The 20,362-nt window shown below is 40.1% G+C and overlaps 1 protein-coding gene across 2 annotated transcripts in view; it reads right to left on the bottom strand.

Moving 5' to 3' along the window:
- Positions 1 to 6,851: 6,851 nt before the first annotated feature.
- RanBPM (Ran-binding protein M) overlaps positions 6,852 to 20,362 on the bottom strand; it is a 34,049-nt gene continuing 20,538 nt past the window's right edge. Inside the window, exons 2-11 of one of the 2 annotated variants that reach the window (XM_076204713.1) lie at positions 18,890 to 19,001; positions 18,599 to 18,747; positions 18,334 to 18,428; positions 17,075 to 17,262; positions 16,180 to 16,292; positions 14,391 to 14,612; positions 13,762 to 14,091; positions 12,848 to 12,999; positions 12,625 to 12,736; positions 6,852 to 10,648 (exon numbers count right to left, since the gene is read on the bottom strand). In XM_076204713.1, coding sequence (XP_076060828.1) covers positions 10,515 to 10,648; positions 12,625 to 12,736; positions 12,848 to 12,999; positions 13,762 to 14,091; positions 14,391 to 14,612; positions 16,180 to 16,292; positions 17,075 to 17,262; positions 18,334 to 18,428; positions 18,599 to 18,747; positions 18,890 to 19,001 — 1,607 coding nt within the window. In that variant the 3' untranslated portion in view covers positions 6,852 to 10,514. Of the gene's footprint in view, positions 10,649 to 12,624; positions 12,737 to 12,847; positions 13,000 to 13,761; positions 14,092 to 14,366; positions 14,613 to 16,179; positions 16,293 to 17,074; positions 17,263 to 18,333; positions 18,429 to 18,598; positions 18,748 to 18,889; positions 19,002 to 20,362 lie in introns of both variants that reach the window. The other variant, XM_076204712.1, reaches the window with a different exon arrangement.

Below are 20,362 nucleotides of genomic sequence, written 5' to 3'. Positions count from 1 at the left end.
AATGATAATAATAATAATAGTGATAATAATAATAATAATGATAATGATAATAATATGTACACGTGTGTGTGTGCGTGTGTGTCCGAGATTCGTCCCCTGTTGCTCGCGGACGCCGCTGCTGCCGGGGCTCTGGCCGAGTTGGGCGCGACGAGGGCAGCTTCGGCACAAGGACAGGACGACGACGACGGGGCATCTGGATCACCGAACGCCAGCGACTCGAGGAACTTTGAGAACTTTGAGAACTTCCAGATCGCCCCAGAAGGCTCTTTTCGGCGGCGTGAAGGCGCAGGCAGAAGAGGGGAACTCCGGCACATGGCGCGGGTGTTCGGAGTCCTCGCCCGCCTTCCGCCGAGACTCGTCCTTCGGTCCTCGGAGGGCCCCCGAGGAACCGCAGTACAAGATCGACGCGGGGGCCCTCGGTCAGCGGCACTCGCGCGAGTGTTTTCGGGGTGCCCGCCGACCTCGACTGCCCAGCGCCCGGAGGAAGACTCGACGCAAGTCGGGGGAGGCCTCACAAGGAAGATTCTCGGGATTTCTTCAGACGCGGGTCGGAGGAGAAGAAGGATCTTCCGCCCGGCAGCGCCTCGACGAGTGTCCGAGGCACCGCCTTCCAAGCGTCTCACAAGAGTGAATGAGGGAGTGGAGGCGTGAGTGAACGAATGAGTGAGTGAGTGATTGCTTGAATGAGAGAATGAAAGAATGTGTGGTTGAGTGAGTGATTGATTGGTTGAGAGACTGAGTGAAAGTGAGTGAATGATTGCTTGAATGAGAGAGTGAAAGAGGGTGTGATTGAGTGAGTGAATGAGTGAGTGTGTGTGTCCTCCTCTCAGCTGAATAAAATCGTTTTCCGATATCCACAACAACACAGAGTATATGAGCTTATATATTTGTATTTGCCAGCAATCATTCCCATCTTCTATAAAGGTACCGTAACACAGCATGGAATAATAAGTATAGTAGTTCCAGAGGAGACTTCATCGAAACAATTGTTTCAAAGGTTTCATAGCGTTTCTCTATTTTTATCTACTACAAAAAAATTATACAATTGATTAAACAATACACATATACTGTATATATATATATGGACAAGAATGTACAATGAAGCAGTGCTTCAGGGTTACAGATTTTCTTGGTAGACAATATTCTTTACATAAGTCACTCCCCGTCGCTGTCCATGTCTTTGATCTCAAGTGGAATCACTTTGACTAGAAAATTTCGCATTACTCACGGTCATGAAAACGCTACATATAGCTGACCATGTGAAAACACAGGCTAATGGAAAATCCTCCCCACCTTATTAAATGTTTGCCTTTACAGGACTCGTAGAAATTCCATGTTTATTCAACTTTGAAATCTCCCGAAAGAGTCCTCAAAGTCTCCTGGGTTCTTCAAAGTCCCCCGAAGGAGTCTTCGAAGTCTCCCGAACCAATCGTACAGGGCACGTCTTTACATACTTGTTCTGGCTATAACCTAGCGACTTTATTTTGTTAATGGGACCTTCCTATATCTCTCAGGGATTCCGTCACCGTTTGGGCCATGTTCTGGTATGCAGATACTTTTCTGTAATGGAAATTTCTAACATTAGAAATCCGAAATTCTGAACAAACGAAAGTATGCGAAGCAAAGGAAATCTCGGGTATTTGAACCAAGGTCTATATACACCAGGTCTAACCGTTTGAGCCGTTCTGCGCAGCTTCTGACGTCATCTGGCTGCTTCCTTTTTCTCTTTGTGAAACACTGACGAAAACTGTGAAACGCTAAGGAATACTGGAATTATTATATTCCCCCCCCCCGTTATCTCTCTCTCTAGCTCATTGCTATTATCAGTGTGTGTGTGTATTTGCAGGGAAACGATGAAAATTAACATTTGGCTTAATTCCTCTTTGGTTTGAGCCACAACCCTTAATGGCACAATGAGCCATATTGTCAAGATCTATATATACCGGTATATATATAGATCTTCATTGTCAGAATATAACTAATTGGGTGGAGCGGTGCGAGCGGAGGCAGCAACATATCCATACAACGAACCAGCTACAACTAACAACGATGGGACGCGCGAACCCCACTTTGAGCAGCCAAGTGACGTCACGGGCCCACTGCGCCAACACTCTCGAAATTCGGTCGGAAGTGGTTAGACCTGGTATATATAGACCTTGATTTGAACCGTTTTCTCATATCGAACAGCGTCCATATTCCGACGTTTATGGATGGGTCTTTTGATCTTAGGTTCCCAATATATGGAAATATCTGTGTTCAGTCCTACTTGATCCAGGCGATTTATTCTTTAGCTCGAAAATCCTCGTGCTGCAGTCTTGAAAAGATCGTTCCACACGTATCGACTTTTCGTCGTGCGCCGTCCACGACAAGAAGTTGTGTTCTCCAATAACCATGGGTGTCTATGGACGCTTTCACGTGTCATGACCACGACCACGTGTGAAAGCGTGCCTAGACACCCATGGTTATTTGAGAGCATGACGTCGTGTCGTAGACGGCGCATGGCAAAAAGTAGATACATGTGAAACGAACCAAAGGCCGCTCTTTTCCACAGATAAAACGTCGCAATCACCTCCGATGAAATCAACCTCCTTGCACTAGCGGTTTGAATCGTGGTGGTTCAATTACAACGTGAGCCAACAGAGGCGTTCACACACATCCGTCAAGTTTTTCCTTGACTATGCGGTACCGCCGCAGGGCCTTAGGGTTGCGTCCCCCTAAGCTGAACGAAGACAATTGTAGGCAGAAAGAGCATCTGTGCCTTGTGCCATCACCCCCAGCCGAGGAAGGATTACAAAGGAGGAGTATATGCCGACAGAAGACCTTAATGAAGATAGTTCCTAGCTCCTTCACAATTGGAGAATCCCGCCAGACAAATGAAATACTTTTGTGATGATAGGAAGAGCAAGACCGTGCCACATAGGGTCCGATAAAAAGTAGCCCTCAACCTGCTCTTGGGGATTCTAAGAACACGATTAGGTGAGTAACATCGTGTAATGTCGACATTTTTAAAAGAGGAGAAAAAATATCATTAAATGTTTCGGATGACATATTGTTATAAAATTCTAAGGTGGCCTTGTTTACAAATTGGAACCACATTGGCATTTTCCTATCTCTCGGTACTTTTCCATTTTCTTCGGGAGCTTTTCTCACATCTAGTGAAAGAACAAGGGTGTGACCGAGTGAAAGATTGATCGGCTGAGTGAGTGAGTGGGTGAAAGAGTAAGTGATTGAGTGGTTGATTGCTTGAGCGAATGGTTAAGAGTATCATCAGTATTATTTCTAATTATTCCTTCACCTTATCAAATTCGCTACATAGTGCAAGGTAAGAGGCAAGTGAGAGAGAAAGAGATAAGAGAGAGGGAAACATTTTGAAGACTCTTCGGGAGATTCTGAAAACTCCTTCGGGAGATTTTGTAGACTCCTTCGAACGACTTTGAAGACTCCTTTAGGAGACTTTGAAGATTCCTAAAGGAGGCTTTGATGACCCCTTCGTGAGACTTTAAGGACTTCTTAGTGAGACTTTGAAGACCTCTTCTTGAGATTTTGAGAACTCTTTCACGAGACTTTGAAAACTTCTTTGGGAGCCTTTGAAGACTCCTTAGGGAGCCTTTGAAGACTCTTTCGGGAGGCATTGAAGACTTCTTCGGCGAACTTTTAAGACTCCTTCGGGAGACTTTGAGGACTCCTTCGGTTGGCTTTGAAGACTCCTTTCTGAGAGTGTAGGCTCTTTAGGGAGACTTTGATGATTCCTTCTTGAGATTTTGAATACTCCATCAGGAGACTTTGAAGGCTCCTTCGGGAGACTTCGAAGACTACTTTGGGGGACTTTGAAGAACCCAGGAGACTTTGAGGACTCTTTCGGGAGATTTCAAAGTTGAATAAACATGGAATTCCTACGAGTCCTGTAAAGGCAAACATTTAATAAGGTGGGGAGGATTTTCTAGTAGCTTGTGTTTTCACATGGTCAGCTACATGTAGCGTTTTCATGAGTGAGAGTAATGCGAAATTTTCCAGTCAAAGTGATTCCACATGAGATCAAAGACAGGGTCAGCGACGGGGAGTGACTTATGTAAAGAATATTGTCTACCAAGAAAATTTGTTACCCTAAAGCACTACTTCATTGTACATACTTGTCCATTTATATGTGTATTGTTTAATCAATTGTATAAACTCTTTTTTTTGTAGTAGATAAAAATAGAGAAACGCTATGAAACCTTTGAAACAATTGTTTCGACGAAGTCTCCTCTGGAACTGCTATACTTATTATTCCATGCTGTGTTACTGTACCTTTATTGAAGATAGGAATGATTGCTGGCAAATACAAATGTATACGCTCATACACTCTGTGTTGTCGTGGCTATCGGAAAACGATTTTATTCAGCTGAGGGGAGGACACACACACTCACTCATTCACTCAATCACACCCTCTTTCACTCTCTCACTCAAGCAATCATTCACTCACTTTCACTCAGTCTCTCAACCAATCAATCACTCACTCTTTCACTCACTGAACCACACATTCTTTCACTCTCTCACTCAAGCAATCAATCAATCACTCAGTCACTCACGCGTCCACTCCCTCATTCACTCTTGTGAGACGCTCGGAAGGCGGTGCCCCGGACACTCGTCGAGGCGCCGCCGGGCGGGAGATCCTTCTTCTCCTCCGGCCCGCGTCTGGAGAAATCCCGAGAATCTTCCTTGGGAGGCCTCCCCCGACTTGCGTCGAGTCTTCCTCCGGGCGCTGGGCAGTCGAGGTCGGCGGGCACCCCGAAAACACTCGCGCGAGTGCCGCCGACCGAAGTGCTTTCGTCTCTCGTGGCCCCCGCGTCAATCTTGTGCTGCGGTTCCTCGGGGGCCCTCCGAGGACCGAAGGACGAGTCTCGGCGGAAGGCGGGCGAGCACTTCGAACACCCGCGCCATGTGCCGGAGTGCCCTCTTCTGCCCGCGCCTTCACGCCGCCGAAAAGAGCCTTCTGGGGCGATCTGGAAGTTCTCAAATTTCCTCGAGTCGCTGACGTTCGGTGATCCAGATGCCCCGTCGTCGTCGTCCTGTCCTTGTGCCGAAGCTGCCCTCGTCGCGCCCAACTCGGCCAGAGCCCCGGCAGCAGCGGCGTCCGCGAGCAACGACAGGGGCACGAATCTCGGACACACATACACGTGTATATATATATATATATATTACAAAAGAATTACAAAGAAAGAGCATGCCGACGGTAGACCTTTTGGTCCATAACAAGGTCGGATACGAAAAAGATAAATAAAAATAAATAGATATTGGTAAACAATTAACAGATAGTAAATAATAGAACTTTGGTGGTCATTCTTGAAGAGTATGTTTTGTGATAAATGTAACTGTGATTTTGTGTGTATGTACTGTGTGGTAAAGGTGGTAGATTGTTCTAAATGTTTAGATAGCCATTTTTTTTTTTTTTTTTTTTTTAAATTTGATTGGTTGTGCTTGTGTGATGCAATGACAGATGAATGGGGTGAGGGGTCTTGCATAGAACTGTGTGTCTCTGGGGAGAATTTTGGTTTGTGTGCAGTGTTATACTGGGGTGGTTTTGATGCATAATCTAGTGATTAAAATTAATTTCTGTTGTCCAAAGCCAGTGTACACGATTTTAGTATATCTATATATTTTTTTCACTGCACTTAATTCACATGAAGCAAAGATAAGAGGGAAACAAATGATGTAGGATGGGTGGGGGGATGCATGCCTTAGCTGTTTACCTTTCTTATGGTGGGGAAGAAGCCTTTTGGTATATTTTTCACAAGAGCTTTGGTGTGCAGGCTAAAGATCCAGTATCAAAAGTGAGGTCTAGAATGGGTTCATTTCCGGTGGAAGGGATTGGTAATTCAATTTGAATAATGGACGTTTCTTTGATTCATGGGGTTAACAGTGTTACTGATGATTTCTAGGGCGAGGTTTCCATTCTGTATTTTTTAGCCATTGTTCTAGTTTGTCTAAGTCAGTTTGGGTGTTCTTAGCTGCTATAATGGGTTATCATTTCCAGTTCATCTATGTACATGAGTGCTTTGTTTGGAAATTGCTTGTGTAAAAGTCAAATCATAGGCGATTATTGCTCATTGGTCGACACCATTGTAGTCTTTTAGGGTCTGAAATTTGGTTGTTTTAGTTTACTTTGCAGTGTCTGCCTGCTAAGAAGTTCCATTATAATGAAATGGACAATGGCCAATGATGGACTAGTACTCCCCTTGCTGGCTGACTGGGTTACAGCATTACTATTTGTGACAGAGGTTGGGATTGGAGGCAGTTTTAACCTTGTCTATCAAGCAAGTACTGTACATGGGTCTACTTCGAATTCCCAGCTTCAAAAATTCTTTCATAAATAGGCATACTAGACCCCTCTGAGAGTTGAGCTCAGGACATTAAACTGAATCAGTGGGGGTAAGCAAGCTCTGGCTGTCAGGTCCTGCTGTGGAAGCACCTAGTCTTGCTACATTGCTTTCAGATTGAGCAGTGTAGTAGTGGGGGGGGGGGGGAGGAAGTGAACCAACCACAAGGTGCTATAATGGTCTATCTATTCACCAAGATCTTTTCTCCCCCTTATAAGGGAGGAGATAGGGATGAGTGGAGAGTGGCTGTGTATAGTTGGTACATTTATGCAAGGAAGAGAGGGGTGAGGATGGTGGTACTTACGTGTGAATGATGTTTTGACACAGCCTGAATGGATTTCTTCCCTTCTTTTTTTCTGCATAAGCTAAGATGGTAAGGGGGTTAAATGTGTTTTAAAATGTACAAGGCAGGTGTGTGCTTCGACTTGGCCATTTTGGTTGTACTGGGGAAAGGGCCTTTAGCATGCATGCCCATAGAAGAAATTCAAAAGCAAATCAGAGTTCAATAAACTTTTATTTCTATACTTTCCATATATAAATACAGCAATCGGTCCTGTCTGCATCCATCCCTGACCCACTCAAGAGCATAACATTTTGCCAAACTAAGAACCCTACAAAGCTACTCCTATTGTTCACCACACTCCCATTCTTAACTGCAACAATCCTATCACCTTGCTTTTCTACTAGGTACCTGGGAATACACTTCATCCCACTTTGGTAATTTCATTTGGAAACCTTTTTAAGTGTACAATTCATACAAATGCATCCCTCTTTTCCCCCCCCTCATGCTTAAAGAAAGTGGTTGTGTATCCGATGTAGGAAAACATTTCAAACAATTTTCCATATAAAGTACAGACTACATTTCTAAACATTTTCTATAATGGAAATGCTGCACAGGCCAATCAAATTGTTATTTTCTTTTTTAAGAAGAAACCAGTACTCTTCATTCCCAATTGTTCTTACTGATAACAACTCAATGGAATCTAATTGCTTCATCTAATATTAATTTTCTCATTTCAATATTCATAAAACATGACCACAGATTACCATACATTATACAGGGAAGGAGGGCTAAAAACTACTTGTGTTGTAAGTAGTAGAACACCAGTATTTTAGTGTGATAAAATTGTTAGTACCTAGTTTTTCTTTACAAAAGTCAAGCATGTTCTTAATCCTGCTCCCTTACCTGGTCATTATTTCATCCATACTAAGGGCCGTGGAGTCCGTGATGAAGAAATCACAAAATATAAGACCACCAACTCACAGTAAAAATAAGACTTGGCCTAAAAAAATGTATTCCTGCAGACTACTCTTCACCAGTTGCAGCACTTTAAAAGACGACACTCATTTTCAAACTTGTAGTACTGTACTACTAAACTACACTCGAACATCTCAAAAACTTTATAAGTACAAATGATCTTATTTTTTATGGGTTAAGGAGGGAACAAGGTTTCCATGGTAATAAATACATTCACATTTTCCTGTATTATCACTCAGTACTAGGCCCTGACTGGCTCATCATTCGACAAATTGCCAAAGATTTTGGATCAGCACAGTGCATAAGACAGTATTTAACACTGTCTTACACTTCCACATGGGTCAAGGATAAAGTGACACTTACATACTTTTTATTAGCTCTGCATATGACACACTGCCTCATGGCATACCTACTGACCCATGTGACAGCTTAGTTGATACTAATCGTGTCTACATGAGACAATGTCATGTGTTTCTGACAAACACAAGAGAGCCAGCTGCAACTGCAAAGCCACACAAGTGACTAGCTGAAATTGCAGAGCCATAGAGATGGGCTGCCTAAAAATGCAGAACCACAAAGATGGGCTGCTGCAACTGCAGAGCCGTACAAGTGTGCTACCTGCAAATGCAAAGTTACACAAAGGACCAGCTGCACAATATCATTCACATGTTCTTGATCTCTCAATCCCTATGCTTCTGATCAGGCAGTAGGATGTAAAAATAAAAGCCAGTATTCCAGGCTTGGGATTTCAAGGCAACGTAAGCTAAATCTTCGTAGGAGGAAGTGAAAGACGTCATATCGTACATTCAAACCAAATAGACAATTCTTTGATGATTAAATGCTGTGCTTGTAGGTGTGCAATCCCAGTTGTGGTAGGTAGTGCAGCCTTCTTCACCAAGCATCAGTCCTATGTTCCTTGAGATGGGGGGAGGGGGGTAAACCACCATTTTTTTCTTTTCCACACACATTAAAAACAATGATGATGATAATGTAATCTTCAGAGGCATGAAATTACCATGTCCATCCTGGGCTAACTTTGCCATTGTTTGTTAAAGTATTCTGTTCAAGTTCAGACTCTCAAATATGAAACTCTGTTACTCATACAAAGGTCAATAATGCTGCCACCTATTGCTTCACAAACTTAGCTCTCACTGATTTTGCTGTTACATACAAAACACTGCCTGGCACCATAAGCAGTCAAGCACCTCTCATGAAGTCAATTCTTTTTAATAAAGACAACAATAATGTAAAAATAATTAGAAAATGAAACCCACAAATAAACTAACAGAAGACAAGATGAGTATCCAGCCCCTTTCCACCTATTCTGAAATGCACGAGCTTAAGTCCACTCAAAACACTGACCCATACTTTTTCACATTTACTTGTTGGTCTATTTAACGGAGAAAAAAAAAAAAAAAAAAAAAAAAAAAAAAAAAAAAAAAAAAAAGATAGAATGAATTTCAGGTTCCTAATGTACCCTTGTTACCGTCAATGAATACAAAAATCTGACTGTGAATAAAATAATGCATTACACAGTGACTGCAGAGTTTAATTGTGTATTTACCAAACAATTCACACAATAATATAATTTTCACAAATCAAGAAACAGGACCTATTTCCAGTTATCTCTGCTTTCCTATAAAATGAACAATCCACAAACAAAACATTATAAAATATGTATTCTAGCAAGTACGTACACAATGTACACTTAGGGGAAAAAAAAGAGTGTAATAGACATTAGAATCACCAAGACATCTTAGACTAACAACACTGATGATGAAAAAAATATACAATATAAGAAATTATTAACCACAAGTTTGTGTACAAGAGAGCAAACAAGGAAAACTGCATTGGAATTAAAACATTGACAAATAGGGTGTGCAGTCATGGAAAGGCAAATGGAGAAAAAATCATTGGAGAGTAAGAACATGGCTCAGAGAAAGAAGCTTAACTTGAGGAAGCCCAAAGTGTTTGCTTGGAATGAGAAAATTTTACTTCAGTTTTTCTTCAAACAACTTAACCTTGACCATATTTGACCACTGTGGCTACTTCTTAAGCATTGCTCACATCTGTTAACCCATGCACAACTGCTGTGCAGTGTGGGATATGTAGTCCATTCACAGATATGCTGAAATGTGTGTGAAAGACAGTGACAGAGATGAAGAAATGTTTGTGAACCTAAACAAAGTTGGAGGTGTTGGACAGTGTTGTATACGTTGCTGCACATCCTTGTTCATGTGGGGGCTAACGAGATCACCAAGGCAGATGATGTAGCAATCTTGTGCAAGCAGCACAAAGGATTATTATCATCACTCTCTATCATTTCTTTGTTCCTTCACTTCTATCGTAACAAGACAGAATATAGAAAAAAGTACAATGTAAACAAATATACCCCTCTTACACCCTAATCCTTTCAAATAGTAATAATGATAATAATAATGATAATAATGATTACAAATAATGATAATTATATGAAGAAACTGGACTACTTGCTTTGAAATACCATTTCGTAATGCAATGTCAACCTTCCACTGCAACGCTGGTGTGTTACTCTTGACACTTCACTATCCACTTGAGAGCCACTCCTTGCATTACTATATTTATGGAGAAAATGACTTTGCCTTTGATTATCAACAGCACAAAGGGTCACTTCTATGCCAAAGTCCCATGAAATGACAAGTGGGGCCACTGGTTCCAGCCACCACTTACAGTATAACTTGCTGGGTCATAAAGCATCACCTCTACTTATATGTCCCAGAGGACGCAAAGGACTGTGGGATTCTGGCCTCCACTTAGTATAGTAACTTGAGATAGATCACTTGCTCCTGGGCTACAGCAAGTTTCTGTGTTGACAGCCTTGCATGGACACCACTTGCACTGTGGGCCAGTGGGATCAAGGGTCACTGGTTAAGTATGGATTCAACACTAGCAAAGGCACAAGATCCTAAACCTTTCCGTGACATGAGACTGATCAGCTGTTTGGCATGGGCAACACAGATTTCCAGGGGAGGTCTTCGTGGTAATTGGTGTGACTCTGAAAATACATCAGTAATGAAGTTAGGAAAACACCATCAATCAATAAATGGCACAGATTAAAAAATGCAACCATCAAAATAAAGGATTACTCTCTATGAATCACATTTTCATAACTAATAACAAATAATTTCTTACATTACTCCCTTTAATATAATAGAATACTTGAGATTTTGTTCATTCAGCTGAATGTCAGATACTCCAGAAAGTTTGAAGAGATGAATATTTTGATGGTCAATCAATTCAGCTTCAGATCCAGAAGATAAGTATCAAACCTAAGCTCTAAGAAGTGAATGATGTTTTGCAGGTGGATTGTGTGTACCTAGACCTAGATAAGGCTTTTTTTGAGAAAATACTTTACAATCATCTTTTATGGAAATTGTAACATACTTTGCTTTTACTGTGTGTGGAGTGTTTACTGGGTGTGGAGTGTTTTCAGGGATGAAATGGGTGGGAATGATTTAATGCCTTTTTCTTTTTTGGCTACCTCCCTAGTAAGGGGGAAAAAGCCTTGGTATATGTATGTATGTAACATACTGGAGGACTAGTAGGTGAACTTCCTCAATGGATGAAGCTTTCTCAAGGGCAGGTCCATGAGGGCAGTAGTAAAATATAAGATATCAAGATGGAAAGCAAGTGACTAGTGCAGTTCCACAAGAATCAATACTAGCTCCAGTAACATTTTTTTTTTATATGTATGCACTGTATGTATGTATTGGGGGTGGAGGGGAGTGGAATATATAGGAAATGGAATGGGTGGGAGTGCTCTCTATGACTTTTTCTTTTATGTCTACTCCCACTGTAAGGGGGGAAAAGCCTTTGATATATGTATGTATGTGTATATGTATGCATGTACATAACATAATGGGAGGTACACAAAGCAACACTAATATGTTTGCAGATGATGCAATGACCATAAGAAGGGTAAGAGAAAAAAAAGCTCGGAAGCTGTTATAAAAATTATTTTGATACCATACATGCCTGGAACCATGAGTAGAAAGTGAATTTAGCTGCCAGAAAATGTATTCAATGGAAAGTGCAACAATAACAAAGGCAAAATCAAAGATCTGGGAGTGTTGATATGGAATAATATCTCACCTAACACACATATCTGTAAGATTGTGTAGAGATGTACATATTAGTCACGAGTGTAAAATTGGCCTTTCACTACATGGATGAAGAGAAGAGGATGAAGAAGAAGAAGAAGAAGACCTCTCTCTACTAGATTGGAATATGCAACAGTAGTATGGGCCACACTGAAACATATAACCAAGATTGAGAGAATACAAGGTGCACCAACCAAAATGATTCCCAACCTTGCAAATAATAATGATTAAAAGAGAGACTGGAATTAATAGACCCGCCATTGTTAAAGAAATGAGGTGAAATAAGGGACATGACTGTGGTGTTCATATCACTGAGGTGGGTCAAAAAAGATGACAGAAAATCTTTCAGTTTAGAATAGTAGGGCATCACAAGGTCACTGGCAGAAGTTGAAAAAGGCCCTAGGTCTGAAGGATGTCAACAAAGTATATTTTAACAAGCAAATGTATAAACTCCATATTTTAACAAGCAAATGTATAAACTCCAGGAATAGCCTAGATGACAGAACACAAGTTGGATCCATGCATGAATCTAAAATTATGTATAATCAATTGGAAAACAAAATAGTACCCCATAAGTGTAGCTCCATTCCTGAGTACTATGCACACATAACAAAAGGCCTTTACCCCTTTATAAAGGGCATGGCTGAATAAAGGCATACACTCCACTAAATCTTTCCCACACCCATCCAAAAACTCTATTCATAGTGTTTCCTGCCCCCTGCCATGCTGCTCAGATCAAAGCAAATGCAGCAAGACTAAACTTAGGTAAATGGATGGGAACACAGCATTTTTATCAATGTGACTTATTGTTGTGGGGCAGTGGTATTTCCAGGACAAAAACCCTAGTAACTTGTAACAAACATGTTCTCACCAAGTATTGCTGAATTCAATGCTTGGCAAACTGGCTCCCTCTGTATTGGATCAAGCTGCCACCCTACAGGACTATTCCATGGATCATTGTATGCTAGTAGACTGAAGGCATCCTGATAAATAAAAGATAAAACTCATACTAAAATATTTTTCCTATATGTATATTACTTGTATAAAAAGAACAAAAAATATATATATTTTTTCTTATTAAGTAAATTTCATACTTGTAGCATTTTCTTATTTTGTTCATTTTTTCCTAATTCTCTGCGAAGAACTTGACTCATCCTCTGTAGTTCTCTGCCAAATCCGAGCATTCTTTCCATAGCTGCTGGGTTTCCACCACACATTTTTCTACCCTTTCCATTTCCTTCAACATCTGTTGAGCAATGGAAAATATCATTAGTGACTGAACATAAAAATCTTACTAAAAGAGAATTTGTATTAGTCAACAAATTTATAGGATCTCTTTTCCTGGTTCCAAAGAAAGACAAGTATATACACATCACATGTAAGTGGCTGCTAATTCTAAAAGCATGCATTTTTAGAGCACGTCAATTAAAAAACTCTCATAGATTATATATGTTCAAATAATTTCTGACATATCAAGTATGCTTTTTTAGTAATCTAGTATGTGTATACAGGATTCAATTCAATTAAAACCAGGTAGAGAGGGAGGGAAAGATGGATGGATGGATGGATGGAGGGAGGGAAGGATGAATGGAGAGTGGGAGGGAAGTATGGAAGAGAGAGAATAGAGAGGGAGAGAGAGACAGGTGTGTCAGCCCCTTGGATTCTCTCCAATGTTTGTTTCACATGACTACCAAGGTTAGGTACTCATCACTGGCTGGTCTCTGTGGGGTAAGGACAGTAGGGAGGACGAGATGGCATTACATCTGGTGTGTCAAAAGTCAATACCAAAGACCATAAGGTCTGCTAAGTTGTACATGGACTTGATTTTAATATTATTAATTTATTTTTTTACAGCTTGCTTCCCAAAAACCAAAGGTATTGAATACCCAAAATAATGTATAACAGAATCACATTAGCATTCTATTAACTGTCCTGTATACTAATGCATGCTTGGTTTTAGCACTAGACATTTTCAACCAATCTTTACAGCTGTACAAGCCTAACTAACCCATTGCATCAGTTTCTTGTGGTTCTGGATCTAAGTGTTTTGAATAGCCATTGAAAAAGCCGTTGCTGTGGCCATTGTCTTGGGAATGTCCATTGGACTCGATGCACTCCATCTCGGCATCACTGTCAACCCCAGATGCTGGAGTAGTAATAACTGCCGTGCCATTTGAGGAACTGTTGGATGTGACTTCCTGCGCATTTCTCATATTCATGTCATCCAAAGTATTATTTGTGGTAGATGTGGATGACGACTGCCCATTGCTACTTTTTGTGGACTGAATAACTGATGTGTGAAGCTGTATAACTGAAGAGGAGTTGCTATTAGAGGGACCTGTAACATAATTTGCAATAATGAGCACTTTTTTTCTTTTCTTTTCAAACCAAAACACAACACACTCAAATCCCATGCTTTACACATGAGGAACTCTGGGATTTATATCCCTTAAAGCAAGAGGCCTAAGCTGACTAGTAAATAACAAAATAAATAAGGAATAAAACATTTTACATATCTACTAAAGATCTTGTAATACTATAAATTGGTAAGTCTGCCAATGTCTTGAGTACAACTTTTTAGAATAAAAAAAAATGTTGTATACAATTTTTCACCTGGTGCTGATTCAGCTGATTTACCATTGGACCAACAGGAGGGAGAGGGTGAGGATTCATGAGACTGTCTTGGAGATCGTGAAACTGCCCGCACTTCGGAGTCTGTGCCATTAACCATTTCAATAAATTGTCTCACTTTGAGCATAAACAGAAGGTTTTGATCATTTTCTAAAAGACCTGGATACAATCGCTGCACCGTTTCAATTCCTTCACCCATTCTTCCAGCCAACACCAACTTTTGTATCTCTGAAATAACAAATGGATAAACTATCTTAAAAATATAATGGATAAGGTAAATAACTCCATCTTAAAACTGTAACACAAATATAAGTAAACCATGTTTACTCTGAACTAAAACTAAATCTACTAATATCCTAGTTACATTACATCAGTGACCAATGATGGGTACCTGATTGTGGTGGTTTTACATGATGCACAACAGCAAGAATATCTTCTTACTTTCCATTTTGAAAACACATCAATACCCTCACCTCCATCTACAGGAACACATTCAGTCTCTGGACTGGGCCTAAGATTTCTATCAAATCAATTCTATTTCCTCCATTTTTTCATAAAAAGACAGCTGACAACTGTTGATTACTCCCCTCTTGCTATTTTCAGCTGGTGAAAGAAACATTCCTAAACTTATACAGCTGTACAACACAAAAGTCCAAAGTTTCATCCCAAAGAGATCTATGGGAGGGTTCAAGAACCTGTGGCAGCCATTGTGGGGCACTGGGTTTCCAGTCAGTTAAACTTGAGGCTATTATTTATTATTCTACTGCACAAAGATGAGGTACAAATACAAAGTAACAACTTTTATAAATGTATCTACCAAAAGGCTTCATCCATCCCACATATATTATAAAAAGTCCATTTAAAATGGGATGGACGACAGGACTAGGCTCCTGCTCTCTGTAGCCCCAAAGGGGACATTCCTAAAACAAAGGCATACGAGGGTCTGGGAGGAGTTTTCCAACCAAAACCCCAAGGTTTGGGTTGCGAATTAAGCTTTTTGACTTTGGCTACCTCCCTTGTAAGGGGGAAAAAGCCCTTGGTATATGTGTGTACTGTCACTTCAATCTTGCCTCCTTGTGGATGAAGGTTTGTCTCGGTTCCCTACCCACTGGTTGAGTTAGAGGCACTGCAGAAAGGCACAGCACCTCCACAGGAAGGTCAAACAGCCAAAGCTGACTTACTCCCACAAATTCATCCACTTGATAATCTACAGCTGTTGACCTCTTCCTTCTCTACTCAACAGACATTCCTTTTTCACCCCATTCATCCATCTCATTCTCAGCCTTGCCTAAGTTTATTCCATCCATCTCTGGCTTCCATACTCTTTTTGCTAGTAATTCTTCATTCTTTCCATATGCCCAAACTATTCCAGTATTCTTTGATCAAGACAATCTTACAGATCCCTTTCACCTCAAACACATTCAATTTACTTTCTGCTTCCCTTTATTCCAAGTCTCTGCCCCAAAGGCACAAATCACCCCTTCATACAGTCTTCTCCATTTGATTCATCCTTAGATACTTATTTCTCATGACACTTTCCATTCCCCCAAAACACTGACTTGCTTCCCTTACTCTCCATCCACTTCTGCATTCCACATTTTTTTCTAGTCTTTCCTAATTCATTCTTTTCATATCCCCATACCATCTCGGTACTCTGTTTAACGTTATCTGATGGCTTTAACCCACTTCCATTCTTTGTCTCATTCCCACCTTTCTCACAGTCCATTATTATAATACCTATCATTATTTTTGAAACACTAAATAATGCCCAACAAAAATTGTATACAAAACTTACTCTGTCTATTTTTAATGGATGTTAATTCTTCATCAAAGTCCTGACTAGTTGATCTGGCGAAAGCTTCAGCTGTTGCACAGTATCCATGATGTACCAAGTATGTGGACACCATTCTGAAAAAGTTGACACATATACCAATGGAATTTTATGTATCTCTGTTTACTATTAGTGGAAGTGCCTTTGGTACATTTACAACAATATTACTTTTTTGAAACATATCTCTTCTATTTCCACTTCCTCTCTTTTACTACAGGAACCAATGATGGATACCTGCAATTGGTGGTCATGTGAGATGTAGGTTTGTGAGAATCATCCCCTCACTCCAGGTCTTTCAAACCTGTCAACACCCTCACCTCTACCTGGAAGTGCAACCCAAGGAGCTGCAACTTGGTCTCTGTACTGGGCCCAAGATCTCTCTGTGTCATCTTAGACTATACATCCACCTTTCCACATAATGAGAGCAGACAACTGGCAATTTTTCCTCTCCCACTGACACAGATACACCCATACTAATACAATAAAGACAAAAGTCCAATGTTTCTTCCTTGAGAGACCTATGGGAAGATCTGAGGGCCATTGCCAGCCAGTGTGGGACTGGATTTCCAGCCAATGAAACATCAAGGAAAAACCATTATCATCTTTTGCTACATTTCATATATTTTTCAGGTCTGTCTGGTATTCATCCTCTTTCCCTTCTCATTCAACTCTCTTTCAGCATCTTTTTGTTTCCTCCCCTTCTCTTATTTCTCCATATTGCATCCATTCTCAAACAATTATGGTTATACATAAAATACTAACTGATAAATCCAAGCTATGTGCATCCTTGGATATATAGATAAGACATATAATCACAACCTTGCCATGGTCCAGTACTAAAGAAAAATAACACTCTTACTTGTGAAGCATTGTCTGCCATTCACCATGAGTATCAGGAACTGGAAACCTTTTTATGGTGGTTCTTATGTGACTTCTCTGCTCCCGCATCATCTCACCAATATCAAAAACGAAGGGAGCTTGGCCAAAATTAGCATCTACAACTTCACCTGGAGTTTGTAGACCAACTGTAGGGTATAACTGCATCGGCTGTTCAAGTAAATAGGTAGAGTTAATCAATAACATTTTAACTAACAATCACTGATGAAACTAATCGATAATTTGGTTAAATAAATTTAAACTTAATATGTACACTAACAATTAGTAATAAAATTATCAATAAATGTTACATACTCTACTGAAAAATTTAATATTGGCAAATGCTTCTTACTCAAACTGGAGACACTAGTTTTGAAAGTGTGAATACTCTTTTTAAAATGAAATCAGTATATGTACACATTTTTGTGCATAATCAAGTTTTTGTAGTAAGACACATATGCAAAATTTTTGGCAGAGGGTAAGGTTGTCTCTTGGTCTTTCATAAAATTGGAGGTGTATAACAAGGTTGAGAAATAGATGTGCTATCAATGTATGGAATAGGAGGAAGTTTGTACACTGGTAAAAGCTTGTGTAAGGGTCAAGTATGGAGAGAGGTTGCAGTGTTAGCAGAAGGTGGGCTGTACCAGGGCCATTTAATGTCACCTAGGTTGTTCATCATGTATATGGAAGGGATGGTGAGGGAGGTAAACTAGAGGATGCTAGGTGGGGGGTTAGATTTGATAAGTGAGAGTGGAGGAAGGTGGGAGGTGTGCTAGTTATTGAATAGTATCCATACAGAATAGGCACTTGGAGTTAATGACGTTTATCTCTAGCATCAGACTGACATGTAGTGTACTCTAATATGACAACTCCACATTAACTTCCTCAATACGAGTCAAATACATGTGTACAGTGTTAGGCTGCCCATTTTATGATGATTCAATCATGCATCACAATGTGCATGTTATAAAATAAAGTTACAGCTGTAATACTCATTCTCTTTCACCCTGAATGTTGGTAATCATGGAAAACATGATCAAGCCTATTTACAGAATACAAGGGTCACTCAGCTAGATCTACAAAATAAATATTATAACAATGTTGATGCCGGCATCCTTGTATATCCACTTGTGCCTCTTAACATTGATGTCAGTGTCATATGGTCTTACATTAGGCTGATACTTGATTTTGATAACTTTCAAAACTAGTTAACAACACAGCATACTAATTCCATCTACTTACTGGTAGGTCTGTGAAGGCTACTCCGAGAAAGTGCCCATTTTTGGTGTAAAAACATGTGTTCTCAATCAGATTTATACCACAACCTATAACATCACCTGATCAAAGTGAAAGAAAGGAAAAACGTCAAACAAGTCTATGCAAGATCTTCCAGTACAACATAAAAATAATCTTAAATCATATAGTTGTCAACATCAGTACTCTTACAAATATGACCTTTAAAATGGAAAGCATATCTGTATGGACCTTCAGTTCTTCTAGAACTTACCTGTTGTAAATGTGGGACCATAAGGTTGCCCTGTGCCTGATGAGCAAAAGGAATGACCATCATCTCCGTGATAGCCATACGAATTTTTATCCCACCCTGGAAGTCTGTTCATATTGACCCCTTGTGCTGATAGGCCAATACCCATATACCTATTGGAACAGAGGATCTCAGTTTATCAACATGAACTTCTATACAAATAATGTACTCATTAACAGGACAACTATTACTTATTCATGATAATAAAAACTGAAATGAATTACTGCTAGCCTATGGTAACAATAAATAACTTACCCATCCCTCCCTTTGCTAACAATCTTGACTTCATAGTAGTATAATCCACATGCTGCAGGTATTGGATGTGTTGCTCTGACACTGGCAGCATCTTTGTGTGTTTTACCATGACCTGTTGGAAGAATGAACAGAAATGTTATAATCAATTCCCAGAAAAGGACAAATATACATCCAACACCATGGGCATTAATCTGTTTTCCCAATTAATGGAAGATTTATTTGGCTTAAAAGAACCTCTAACTGCTAAAGGGTTAATTAGATTAGGGACCAATAATGGGTACCTGCAAGTGGTGGTCCTCTGAGATGGACATCAGAGAGAATGCTCTCCTCCCAACCTGTGAACACCCTCACCTTTATCTGGAGGTACATTTGACATTTGTAATCCACACCAGGCCCAAGATCTCTTTCTAACAACTTAAACTGTATTATCTCCACATTCATCCAGGAGGTGCCAAGATAGGAGGGAGGGAGGAGGGTGGAGGGGAGTGGAATATATGGGAAATGAAATGGGTGGGAGTGTTTTCTATGCCTTTTTCTTTTTGGCTAACCCCCCCCCCCCGTGTAAGGGGGAAAAAGCCTTTGGTATATGTATGTATCTACATATTTTCACATATAATGAGCTGACAACCAGTGACTTGTTTTCCTACTACTACAAGCTGATTACATAGAAAATCCCACACAGACATTACACTGACAACAGTCCAGGGTTTCTTCTCAGAGATATATGGAAGGTCCTGAGAGTTATTGTCATCTGCTCTGGGTTTCCAATCAGTGGAATGTGAAGCAACAGTTATTGTTACTAAAAGCTAGACAAAATCTGTACTGTGTATCTCTATAGTAAAAGGTAATTGAGATAGTCTCAATCTCTTTGTTATAGCAATACAGTATTACATAACACCAATAAAACCATTTAGCATTTGCTACAATAATATAATTTGGCACTAAATAATATTGCTTCATATTAGCACAAATAAAATCTGTACAATGTGTCACTGAAGCAAAGGAAATCAAATTTAAGATCATATTTGTAAGTATATCTACCCCATTCATGTGAACATTCCTGTTATATTGTTACGTGAACACTACACAATTAAATGCTCTCAGTACAAATACATTGACACATGTCCTAGTTCTTAAGAAATAATAATAAAAAAAAAAATGAAACATATATGGTACTGGGCTCAACAAATATTGCCTAGCCTCAGTTTGTTCAGCTCATCTTAACAATGAATTGCTCTAACCAATGTAAATATCATACGAAGTTATATGCAACTTTCCTGTGTCATTAAAAGTAAACATCTGCAACCACATTTGAGTTATTGCCCTCTGAAATATATGATTATTAAGTTATAAGCTCCCTCATAGTCAGGGCCCTGTCATGGGTAAGTGCTACCCTGCGGCGAGCTGAAAAATGCCGCCCCAGGGCGAGTGAAAAATGCCGCCCCAGGGCGAGTCAAAAAGTGCCCCCCCCCC

The sequence above is a fragment of the Oratosquilla oratoria genome, chromosome 21, assembly GCF_046742065.1.
Source record: "Oratosquilla oratoria isolate Oo_2021 chromosome 21, ASM4674206v1, whole genome shotgun sequence".
Taxonomy (NCBI): Eukaryota; Metazoa; Arthropoda; class Malacostraca; order Stomatopoda; family Squillidae; genus Oratosquilla; species Oratosquilla oratoria.
Note: the sequence above shows the minus strand (reverse complement) of the source record. Positions and strands in the feature narration are given on the sequence as shown.